Here is a 13,156-nt window from a genome sequence, read left to right on the forward strand (position 1 = left end):
TATTATTTTTGACGTGATAACGTCTTTTAAATCCTTGAATACCCGCTGCACGCACGAAAAAGTGTCATGTTCCGCCTGAGCGTACGAGCGAGAACGCGAAACAAGCGATAGAGATATACTATATATCTCTACTTTACAAACAAACAATATTTTTTATCTATATTTAGTTTTCGTATTTAACGCGATGAGAGTCCAATAGATGAGATAACGGCTCATCGGGTGGTAAGTTGTTACCGTTTCCACCAAGATGCGTTTTTAAAACTAAACTAACAGTTCTGGTATACCAATCGCTCTCAGGTTGATCGTTGATTAAGAAAGTTTTCGCTTTTTATTATTCAATGCAGATATTTTTCTTAGAAAATCGAACAATAATTTAGAAGTAAATGAACGAAGAAAATATCGTCTTATTAAGAACGACTCTTTTTGACTTTTTTTTGATTGCTTAAATGAATGGACGATCTCACGGCTTTTGGTATTAAGTGATTACCGAAGCCCATGGACATGTACAAAATTAATACCCATCTATCTTGAGATAAGAGTTCTAAGTTTTCAGTATAGTTACAACGGCTGCCCCGCTCTTCAAACCGAAACGCATTACTGCTTCACGGCACAAATTATCTATACTGTCACATTTAAAAACGTTATTTATTGCCTTTATAGGCAGACGAACAAACGGGCCCTTTGATAGTGAGTGGTTACCATCGCCCTTGGACTTAACCAAGCGACTGCCCACATTTCAATACTCTCCACAAGCCTCGTTTGAAGAAGGACATGTCATAGCGCTCGGGAAACACCGTGGAGGGGAGCTCATCCCAAAGCCGGATGGTAATTTGAACTGGAGGTTCAGTTTAACGTTCCAACCGTGCGTGGGTCAGGGGAGCTCACCAGGAATCTCTTCTGCTGCAGGTAGTCCTTGGTGAGGTAGGGCGTGGAGATGGGCAGCCCGTGCATCGGTCCCTGGCGCGGCCCGAACGAGTGGAACATGATCTGCGAGTAGAGAACTGTTGTGAGTACTGGCTCGGTGGTGCAGTGGTTAGGTTAGATTAGGTTAATCAGGTCAAGTCATTAATTTTCAATTATTTTTGTTCACTATCAACTTTTTATTTTACTTCAGTCTCGGGTAACGAGACTTTTAAGCCAAGACGTATTTCTTTTCATATTGTTGTATGAAAAATTATACTAGACTTCTAAGTAAAATAACCTCGACCTGTCAGACGCACTTTCTTTAGCCTTACTATGAGTTAAATACAATTTGTACATATTATACAAAATAAAACCTTGAGAAATCCGTAATTAAGGTCGAATTTCGTCTAGAGGTCGAACAGAGCTAATGTTAAATACAATATTATTATTATTATTTATACTCACAACACCGATCTTCGGGTCGGATATCTCCTCGTACGTGTACACGTCGAGTGAATACCCGGAGCCGTTGGACAGACAGAGACGGATGTTCTTGGTGGGCGCCCCCGGACCTGCGGGACAACGGTTCGGAGCTACTTCACAGTGCGGCAACGGACGCTTAGAAGCGCACGAGGACGCGGCTGTAATGTCGCCGCATATACATAGCGGCCGTGTGACGTCATTTGTGGGTATAGATCACGCGCTAATATAAAGCGATTAGCTTTATATATGTATAATAATAATAATAATAATAATTTATTTATTTCTCTCTTAAAGGTACAAGGTACATACAAATTCAAATGGAAATAAATTAACCTTATAATTTATTTTGTAAGCCTTTGAAAGAGCTGAAGTCTGTACTAGGTTCAAAGACCTGTATTACTGATCTCCAGGCTCCCTCCTTCTTAAGATAGATTAGGTTAGGTTAAGTCGTGAACAGATGCTGCGGACTAGTGTTGAGAGATCATTAGGTGTTATATTTTAAGAAGGTCATTTTACGTGTGTGTGCGTGTGTGAATGTGTGTGTATTTGTGTGTGTGTGTGTGTGTGTGTGTGTGTGTGTGTGTGTGTATATGTGGGCGTGTGCGCGCATGCATGTTGTATTGTGTATGTGTGAGTATCTGCATCTATGCGTGTTTATTATTACTATTACATAGGTATAAATAATTATTTGCTTAATTGGGCTCGAAAATAAAAAGCAGATTACTTCACAGTCTGGAGTAAGTTCTCTGTTTGCTCGTAGTCTAGGTCGTGAAGCCAATTTGTTAGTGCATGTTTGCATTGGGTCTTTGTCATGGGGTAAATATTGATCAGCTTATTGATTTTATTGTATATGAAGCTACTTAGGAAGCCATAAAAGCGTTGAGCTAACGATGTAGAAACAAGTGTTGTGGGACGCACACCATGCCCGCGCCGCTGACTTACGAGCAATGTCGGATCGTATGGAGTTTTCGAGTGTGTAGTCATCATAAGATTAAGAATAAATAATTTACGGACAGAAAGGACTTTACAGGTTTTGTAAAGATCATTTGTAGGAAACCTATAAGGGAGCCGCCATCCAACTTTTAAAATACATCTCTGGGCACGTTCAAGTTTTAAAAAGTGTGTTTTGGAAGACCCGCCCCATGCCACTATGCAGTACTGAGTGACTGATTGACAGAGCGCTAAATAAACAAGTGTAAGTACGTTCCTGTCGGTAACATGACGCAGATTTTTAAAAATGTAAGTGTAAGTGAGTATAGGGATGGAGCTTATATACAATATAATTGAGTGTTCGCTCTCAAGGTGACAGGTGGATAAAATTATCCCGAAAGGGGCTCTGGTGGCAGCTGGTGCGTCGGTATAGTGAAGGGCCAGCTCCGACTTGACTGACGACGCGGACTCACCGATCCTAAGCGTGAACCGTATCTCCGCCTGCAGCACGCGCAGCTTCCACAGCCTGGGGCCGTACCGCATGACCATCCCGAGCACCGACTCCTCGATCTGAAAGCAAATTAAGATTTTATTACATTACGAGTGTACGTACACGTCACATGAGTAGTCTCAGGCTAAACTTTATAAATGTATACCTGTCTCTTTCTAATGTCACTTTATCGTTACGTCAACTGTCAAATCGCGACGATGCTAAAATTCAACGTACGAAGTAATCAGAACTGAGGAACGGGTTTTGAAGGCGATTTATAAACAATGTTATTAACTGTAGGAGCATGTTGACATGTCAGCGTCTTCTCACGGCACTCACCTTCTTTGTGTTCATGTTCAGTCTGCTATTCTCACACAAGAATGACGGCTTAATGGGTCACGTTTTGGGAGTAAATGACCCAAAGAAAATCTACCGATGTTTTTGTTTCCTACCTAAGCTGATATTTTTTTTTTTTTATTGCTTAGATGGATGGACGAGCTCACAGCCCACCTGGTGTTAAGTGGTTACTGGAGCCCATAGACATCTACAACGTAAATGCGCCACCCACCTCGAGATATAAGTTCTAAGGTCTCAGTATAAGCCTTGAGAGGCTATTTCAGCGTAACCTTAACTAGTAGGTGAGCTCACGGGGCCCAAACCTGACGACGTTGCTAACGCGAACCCTAGAAAGAGCCGTGCTTCGCAGAATCTACAACCGGACCGGAAACGCGACCCACTGAGAAGATCCGGCGAGGAACTCAGTGGACTGTGTCTGTGGGTTATAACAATGAGCGAGTGGAATTGTGTATATGTAGGTCCACTTTGAAATTGTCGTTAGCGTGATTCAGGCGTCTGTCAAGTATCTTGCATTCTATGAGGGCTACCACCACAGTACAGTTACCTTGGCCGGGTCCATGATGACGGTCGGACCGAAGTTCAGGAATATGTGGTTGCAGTCGGTCCGCTTCGCTAGCGGGTGAGAGAACGCCACCTCCAGTTCATCCATGGCTTCCAGCAGCACCCTGTAACAACCACTCTGCTAATTCCTAGTCCCGGACCTACCCGATCCTAGTCCCTAGTAGGTCCTAGGCCCGAATGAGAAAAGAGGAGGGTTGGGTTGTGGTTCGATCTTTCCACCGCAAAACAATCAATGCCGAATTTCGAGCGGTGGTTAATTAGCCGGACCCAAATAAGGCTTCAGCGACCTGGAAGAACTAAATATCTTCCAAAACTTTATTATCGTCACCTTTCGCCTTCATTCTGCAGATATTCAAAGCTTGCCTCCTTCGTGATCAAATCCTGGTGTCTGATGATGGAGCGTATGAAGAACCTGTAGTCCGTCACCTCCTGGCCTTTCTTCACCTGGAATCCATTTATGTAAATCTTTAATTCGAATTACGTATTAACAATACATAAATATATCCATAAATGTTTTAAAAAAATACATGTGTGCAATTCACACGTGGTAGAAGTGAAACTTACAAAAATTATAATACAATTATCCTTAATGTCTATGTATATGTAAAATTTTGTCATTAGTAAATAATTGTAAATCATCTTTAATAGTATGAGGTAGCGCGCTCTGTGAATTGATATTTTAACTTCACGTATAATGTATTCTATCTCGTTCTCTCGCCGGCTGAATCCTATACATTTATGTGTTTGTGTCTCTATGGGCTTATTTTTTCGTTTCATCGAGTTTGAAATCACAACGATTCTAAAAAAGTTGCACTTAAAAAAAAAAAATTTCTTTAAGAGCAATCATTTAGTTCATAACATAATTGTTCAATATATTTAATGGTATTTTATCCTTCAGCTAAGTTTTAAGTATGTGGTACATAACATGGGTATACACAAAATCGTGATAGTATTAAAGAGAATATTTAACCAGACATTGGAAATGTTTAAATTCCTCAACTAATTCCATCAAAATTTACTTTTATTAAGTTTCAGACGTTTAGTTTTTTATTGCTTAGTTGGGTGGACGAGCTCACGGCCCACCTGGTGGAAGTGGTTACCGGAGCCCACAGACATCTACAACGCAAATGCCGCCACCCACCTCGAGACATGAGTTGTAGGGTCTCACTTTTAACAGTACAACGACTGCCCCACCCTTCAAACCGAAACGCAGTACTGCTTCACGACAGAAATAGGCAGGGTGGTGGTACCTACCCGTGCGGACTCACAAAAGGTCCTTATCACCAGTAAAAAGTGGTTTTTCGATATTCGGTTTGAGCATCCATTGCGCGTTCGTACCTTCGCCTTCCCCAGGTACAAGTGCATCTTCTGGTTGCTGGTCGGCAGCGCTTCGAGTTCGTAGCTCCTCATCCGGTACAGCTCCAGCTGGAAGGCGGAGGCCGGCTCCAGGTGGCGGTAGATCGTGTCCTCGGTGAAGTCGTTGCGGGCGCGGTACGTGAAGAACTTGGGGAACTGACGTCTGGAGGGGGGAGACGCGTGTTCGGTGAAACAGAACTATGTCAGTATTTAAATTAATGTCAATTTATATATTAGTATAGATTTAAACCACCAAAGAAATTAAGAGACCCAGACGATTTTCATTTTAAGAAAAAACTAAAAGATAATCTTATTAGTGAAAATTATTTTCACATAAATGATTTTCTAAGGGACGACATTGAAAATATATGGATTTTTTTATGATTACTTGAATAATGGATGTCTGGATTATGGAGTCTTCCACTGCACTAAAATTCGCATGTCAAATTATGACGAAGCATACACTCTGCTTTTAACTTCTGTAATAACTCATTTTCACTATGCTTAGCGAATAAATGATTTCTTTCTTTCTTCTAATAAGCGAAGTTGTAAGGCAAGGACAGTTTTCCTCAAGTCTCATACAAGGTGTTGCTTTTCGTTTGTCAACTAACTTGATGAGCAGCATAAAGGTGATTCTTCGGATCCGCTTGTGATGCAGCTCGTGCCGGTGGGCCCTGCAGAAGTTCCCGAAGCGACGTGAGACGGCGCTGTCGTCCGCCTCCCCGTTGTCCCTCACCCCGATCATCAGGATGTGGATTGGTTCCAACGGCTGAACAACAAACACACCTTTATTATTATTATTATTATTTTTTATTGCTTAGATGGGTGGACGAGCTCACAGCCCACTTGGTGTTAAGTGATTAGTGGAGCCCGTAGACATCTACACCGTAATTACGCCACCCATCTTGAGATATAAGTTCTAAGGTCTCAAGTACAGTTACAACGACTGCCCCGCTCTTCAAATCGAAACGCATTACTGCTTCACGGCAGAAATAGGCAGGGTGGTGGTACCGCGCCGACTCAGAACAGGTCCTACCACCGGTAATTACGTCAATTATAATTTTGCGGGTTTGATTTTTGGGAACTTTTGAGGGGACCATACTTTTCTAATGGCCCTTGTAGACAGACCAGCCTACGAACCGCATGATGATGAGTGGTTACAAGGTCAAAGGCAGGTCAAGGTCTGCAAACCTTGAAGAACATGTCATAGCGTTCGGGAAACACCGTGGAGGGGAGCTCATGCTAGAGCTGGACGGTACGTGGCAGAAAAGTACTCTGAAGACGCACTGGATGAACACAGCTACTTTATATCGTAGGCATGTACGTACTTATCCGAATCCTGATCTATATATTAACACGGGAAGCAAAAACTTTGTACCCCTTTTTAAGAAAATTGCACGGACGGAGCAGTATGAAATTTCTCACACTTACAGAGAATATAAAGGAGTACCTACAGAATTTAATTTTTATTTTTATTTTGCCTGATAAATACATTAAATCAATAAAGAAAACATTACACACACAAGCGTGTATTTGGCATGCACATACACACGCATATATACTCTTTTGTTTATTGTCAACATTTTCTTGTTGTTTAGAGTCTGTTAAATTGAGAATAAATTAATATTGTTTGTCTTTAATATTATTGCCTATATATAGTGTAGTTTTGGCGAAATCTGTCATTATAGAAGTTTATTAGCCTTTGATAATTGAACCATAATAATGTTCAAGCTTATAATTTTAATTAATTAGTCACAATTTGGTAAACTACCAAAAAAAATACTTTATTATTAAAGCTTTAAAATTTTCGGATTTAAGACGTGTGTACAGGAAGTCTCGTATATGTATTCCTCGTCTAAGGGTAGTTCTAATTGACTCGTCTGACCCTTAACACGTCACAAGCCCTATTGACTGTTCAATTGCCCAAAATGTTATTGGATCCAACACGTGCGGGTTCACAGCTGATCATGAACTCACCACCTCCTCGTCGATGATGTTCTGCTTGTAGTCTAAGCCGACGTTGATGCTCGTGCTGTCGCGGCTCTCGCTGCCCTCCTGCAGCGCCGCGAGATCCTGGAGACAAGCTTATTGACCCTCATCTTCGTTTGACATATTTAACCTCGTCGTCGTGGCCTAACGGATAAGACGTCCGGTGCATTCGTGTTGAGCGATGCCCCGGTGTTCGAATCCCGCAGGCGGGTACCAATTTTTCTAATGAAATACGTACTCAACAAATGTTCACGATTGATTTCCACGGTGAAGGAATAACATCGTGTAATAAAAATGAAACCCGCAAAATTCTAATTTGCGTAATTACTGGTGGGAGGACCTGTGAGTCCGCACGGGTAGGTACCACCACTTTGCCTATTTCTGCCGTGAAGCAGTGATGCGTTTCGGTTTGAAGGGCGAGGTAGCCGTTGTAACTATACTTGAGACCTTAGAACTCATATCTCAAGGTGGGTAGTGGCATTTACGTTGTAGATGTCTATGGGCTCCGGTAACTAAATAGCACCAGGTGGGCTGTGAGCTCGTCCACCCATCAAAGCAATAAAAAGAAACTGTTGATCTGAGGTGAGACGGGTTCACAGCTTGTAGGCACTACAGTGGCTTCGAGTTCTTTTTTTTTTATTGCTTTGATGTGTGAACGAGCTCACAGCCCACCTGATGTTAAGTGGTTACTGGAACCCATAGACATCTACAACGTAAATGCGCCACCCACCTTGAGATATAAGTTCTAAGTTCTCAGGTATAGTTACAACGGCTGCCCCACCCTTCAAACCGAAACGCATTACAGCTTCACCGCAGAAATAAGCAGGGTGGTGGTACCTACCCGCGCGGACTTTCAAGAGGTCCTACCACCAGTAATTACGCAAATTATAATTTGGCGGGTTTGATTCTTATTACACGATGTGAATATACATATAAAGGGTACGTGCAAAGTAAGTATAATAACCGGCAAACTTCTTGAGCATTTGTTGACGTAGTGGGGGTAAGTTTGCGCATGGTACACTCACGTGCAAAAACATTATTTACTCTGCGTCATAATGCTATTAAATTATTAAAATCAACATATGTATTTATTTATTAGAACATCAACAAAACATATAGGTTAATAATTGTAATAATTTAATCTTGGGGTAAAATAGATATTCCTTCTATTAAGTCAAAACTAGAGCTGTTTCCAGGTCTTGGTTCAGTTAAAGCGAAGCTGGTATTTGTAATTTTTTTTTCGTTATCATAATCTTGACCATCATCATCATCACTGTTTTCATCACCCGAGTCGCTATCATCGAGATGAGTCGACATAGGGCTCATCGGCGTAGTTTACAACTCGGTCTTCTTTTTTGTCTATAATTAATTATTTTTTGAAGATATTCGATTCGTAGTAATCGAATGTTACTTTTTTCATTTACCAGCTTCCGATTATTTTCTGTTCTTTTTTTCCATCTGAAGCCTAGCTCTTTCATAATTCGTCGTAAGCTTCATTCTGAGCCATTAAAATTTATATCTTCTTTAAATTTGTCGAAGCCTTTCTACGGTACGGAGTTTCGCTGCTTGTTATGTAGTTATTATGATTACATCTTTTTATTACAGATTGAACGAAACTATCCATTCCGGTAACTTTCTTCTTCCCTGATCTTTTCTTACCCGGAGTCCGAAACACGGCGAGCAAGCCAGAGCCTTTAGCTTCGTTAATAATGCACCTAACAGTACTCACAGATGTTTTTGTTGCTTCCGAAGTCTGTTTTAATTTTTCCATATCATTCTTCCCCTGTTTTATAATGAAGCAATATACTCGTACACAAATTTTCTACCCTTTCTTTTAAGTACTACACCAGTTTGTCACGGCATAGTGTATGTTTTATAAAAAATCAACAAACACTCAACAAATAGCAATGGCAACAAAGTCCATAGCAATTATAACAAATAACTTAACGATTAATAACGATAGACTTTCCACTGTACGCAAGCGTACTTTTGGGAGCAGGCGGAATGAAGGCGCGGTGCGGGACGCAAGGTTCGACTGATCTACCAATAACGCGCTCGATACGATTTCCCCTGCCGTCGCGCCTCACCCTCACCACCAAAGTGATCTAAAATTCGGTTCTGCGCAGTCAAGGTCATTTGCTCAAGAAGTTTGCCGATTACTATACAGGGTACTTGCATAAGGCTATCGGAATCTTTAACCCTTTGCGGTACCTACCAGTGCGGACTCACACCACGTCCTACCACCAGCAATTACGCAAATTATAATTTTTACACGCGTTTTTATACGACGTTATTCCTTCACCGTGAAGTTAATCGAATCGTGGTACCGGCGATGGTAAAGCACCGGCCGTCTTATCCTTTAGGCCACGACAACTTCAAACTAAACATCACCACAGATCAACCAATTGAAAGTAAAGTCCTTCTTCAAACGAGGTGGAAAGTACCTAACCCGGCCGGGACTTGGCTCTGCCTCTGGCATTGCAAAGTCCATGGGTGACGGTAACCGCTCAACATCACGTGGGCCGTACGCTCGTCTGTCTGCTAGGTAAATAAAAAAGAATAAACAAAAAATTTGTAAAAGCTACCAACCTCCTTCCTGACCGAAGCCGAACTAGCAAAGTCGTGCACCAGGTCCAAAAGCTCATCAGCGTACTGCACGAACTGGTCGAACGAGAGGAACGCCGCCAGCGCTCCGGTCCGGTGGTGACACTTGCGCATGGCGGCTGCGCTCAGCTCGGCCGGTATCCCGACCTTGTCCTCGCTCGCTGAGAGCTCAATCTCCGATTGGGACAGCGGTATCCTGATCAGGATTGATTAACACATGTAGGAGCAGTATTAGTAGCCAGAACAACTTGGCGTCGCTCGGTGAAGCAGAAGCTAGATGTCTTGGACATGACATGGGAGGAGCTAGAACAGACTGCCCAAGACCGATGTAAATGGAAGGATTTGATTCGAGCCCTACACGCCAGCAGAGGGTAATAGGAAAAAATGATGATGAATGATGAGTATTAGTAGTGTCATACCCGATCCTGTGGACCGAATGGTAAACAGTCGACGTCGCCATAAGCACGTCATTATGGATCCTCCCGATCCATTAATGGCGCCTTTAGGTACCTCAAGCACCGGTCACTGTGCTCGCCGAACCCGTCGCTTGCGACAAAGGGCTCGTCGAGTAAATTAACCCGTAGACACAGCCCACTACGTTTCTCGCCGGATCTTCTCAGTGGGTCGCGTTTCCGATCCGGCGGTAGATTCTGCGAAGCACTGCTCTTTCTGGGGCCAGTGTTAGCAACACACCCGGTTTGAGCCCCGTGAGCTCACCTACACGTCAAGGAAAAGCTGAAATAGCCACTCAAAGGTATCAGCATAGGTAGGGGTAAAAAAAATAGTGCTGCTTCACTAACGGTATTGGGTAGGCACTGACACGAAGGATAGGTAACACAGTGAGTATGAATATACACTGCTTGCAGTTTCCAAGATTATCGAAGTATCTCCGAGCGTATTTTGAACTTTGAGGGGCTAGCCTGAAATAGAGACCGCAGACCCGCCTTACCGGTTAGGGTGTCCTGTGGGCAGGATGAACTGGAAATGTACCACTCCCAGCTCGCCAGACAACGCCAGGTGTTGGAGACAGGCGATGTCGTAGGACGTGTAGGCGCGACGCACGTACACCTCCAGAGCTGCGTTGCAAACCTGATGATGAAGGGCATTTGCTTTTACCACCTCTTTTAACACTAAACACACCATGACGGGTCAAATGACCCATTTTGAACTTCATGACTTTTTCTTACCAATTAATCTACAGTTATTGTACTTTTTTTTTGGTTTGGTTTGTTTATTTTGAGTAATACTTGTCATATACCCTCAATGGTACAAATAGGTACCAGTGAGTCATGGTATGATCAGTGTTAAACGCAATCAAGTAACCAGAAGTACATAGAATAAAAGACCAATTTTCAAGCACCATTATTGACATCACCGGAAACCATAAGCAACGTCGACACGTTCATCTGAGGCACAAGATGCAAATCGAAGGTGTGATCTAGAGGTCCATTCCCACCCTTAAAACTAAAATGTATTAATGCGCCGTGACAAAAATGCACAATTAGTACATAGGTACAAATGCGGGTTAAAAATATGTTTTCCTCTTTCTCCTCGCGTCTTTTCCTCGCTGTTGAGGGTCGTGACCGTTCCGATCATTGGTCGCCTTAAGGGCATCATGGAATGGAAATCTATAACCTAACACCAAGTAAATTTTTCGGATTACTTTTTTATTATTTAACTGGTGGTGGGATCTCTTGCGAGTCCGCACGGATAGGTACCACCACCCTGCCTATTTCTGCCGTGAAGCAGTAATGCGTTTCGGTTTGAAGGGTGAGGCAGCCGTCGTAACTAAGCTGAAATCTTGGAACTCATATCTCAAGGTGTTTGCCAAGGCTCGGGTGGCAATTTTACACGCGGAAGGAAATGTCCTACTTTTTTCCGGCGGTGCACATACTATTTTTTCTCCTACCAGGCAGAAAGTTCGTGGAGTATCAAGCCGGGATCCAGAGGCGAAGCCCTGGCGGGGGGTAGCCCCCAGTTCTCATAAATAAAAACAATTTAACTGTATTTTTAATATTTTAATTAATTACTACCAATTGAACAAGAACTGTCTGATGAACTCATCTTTGTTTAATACTTCACTATTAAATTTCATTGCCTTTTCTTTATTTCACTTTTACACTAAACACAGTATTGTAAATTACCCGAGCACAACGATGGCGGAGAATTTTAGGTGCATGAGAGCTGACGTAGACACTAACGCGCATGCGCACTTGTCAGTACCCAAGGAGGAAAAGTTACACTTTCTTCCCTGTACAGCGGGAGGAAAAGTTACACTTTCTTCCCTGTACAGCGGGAGGAAAACCGAACTTTCGGCGTCGGTAGGAGAAAAAATACATCGGCCGACTAGGGATAAGCTTGCCCGTCTGCGCGTAGTTGGAATAGCCCCATAGGCTGTCAGCGATAAGGTAGGAAAAAGAGGAAAAAAGCTTGGGATAGGAATATTCAAAATATTTCCCAGCACAAGACTCTCTACACCTAGGTTGACTGGTGCCTTATGACATCTGACATTATGCCCACCAAAGTACTTTTTAGCATCTAAGCATTAATACGTGAAGCAGAAGTTTTGGACCCCTTTTTACGAAAATTGCGCGGACGGAGGAGTATGAAATTTCTCACACTCATAGAAAATATAGGAGGAGTTCAGGATGTTATTTTTTTTTTAAATTGTGCATTAAAAAATTAAATCAATAAAGAAAACATTACACACACTACCATGTATTTGTCACAATACATACAAACACACATATCGACGCTTGAAAGGCAAACGTGACTAAGCGACAATGCGTGAACTTTACAGTAGACTAATTTAAAGTTAAAATACCTGAAAACAAAATTTATTTTAACGAATCTAGCTGTAGTAGAATCTAACTAGTAGCTGTTGGATTGAAACGACTTCAATAGACCTAGAAATATTTTTTTTTGCGCATCGGATATAGTTATTGCCTATCATTTATGTACAAAGCAGTTATTGTCGCTTAGTCACGTTTGCCTTTCAAGCGTCGATATACTCAGTGTTTATTGTCAAACTTTTGTTGTTATTGAAAGTCTGTGGTCAAATTGAGAATAGACTAATATTGTTTGTCTATATTATTATTTGTCTATAGTGTAGTTTTGGCGAAATCTGTGATTATAGAAGTATAATAATAGTCTTTGACAATAGAACCATAATAATGTCCAAACTTATAATTTAAATTAACGACTACAGAGGGACCACTAGTTAAGTTAATTATGACAACGGAATTAAACATTTAAAACATCAGCTATTGAATCTAAGCTATTAAACCACAGATGCGTTCTCCCAAATTAATTAATAAAAACATTATCAAAGCGCTCAACCTTAGAAAGTAATTGCTCTAATTAGGACCTGAAACATTACAGACATCATTACCCTTTGGGTTTTGTATCAAAGGTTTCATGCCTGGAGGCATCTTTATTAATTCCTCGCAACCATATACAGGGTGTGGTCCGGAGCAGTTTGAA

General features: G+C 41.9%; 1 protein-coding gene across 4 annotated transcripts in view; it reads right to left on the minus strand.

Annotated features, from left to right (window-relative positions):
- The window catches only part of LOC101738903 (acetyl-CoA carboxylase), a 113,290-nt gene that overhangs the window by 16,299 nt on the left and 83,835 nt on the right, over positions 1–13,156 (minus strand). For all 4 annotated transcript variants that reach the window (XM_012694320.4, XM_021351021.3, XM_004930701.5 and 1 more), the window contains 10 exons: positions 10,623–10,762; positions 9,659–9,869; positions 7,058–7,153; positions 5,692–5,849; positions 5,063–5,243; positions 4,053–4,168; positions 3,708–3,828; positions 2,790–2,886; positions 1,369–1,475; positions 886–987 (listed from right to left, as the gene is read on the minus strand). In XM_012694320.4, coding sequence (XP_012549774.2) covers positions 886–987; positions 1,369–1,475; positions 2,790–2,886; positions 3,708–3,828; positions 4,053–4,168; positions 5,063–5,243; positions 5,692–5,849; positions 7,058–7,153; positions 9,659–9,869; positions 10,623–10,762 — 1,329 coding nt within the window. The remainder of the gene's footprint in view (positions 1–885; positions 988–1,368; positions 1,476–2,789; positions 2,887–3,707; positions 3,829–4,052; positions 4,169–5,062; positions 5,244–5,691; positions 5,850–7,057; positions 7,154–9,658; positions 9,870–10,622; positions 10,763–13,156) is intronic.

Source organism: Bombyx mori, chromosome 23 (genome assembly GCF_030269925.1).
Source record: "Bombyx mori chromosome 23, ASM3026992v2".
Classification (NCBI taxonomy): domain Eukaryota; kingdom Metazoa; phylum Arthropoda; class Insecta; order Lepidoptera; family Bombycidae; genus Bombyx; species Bombyx mori.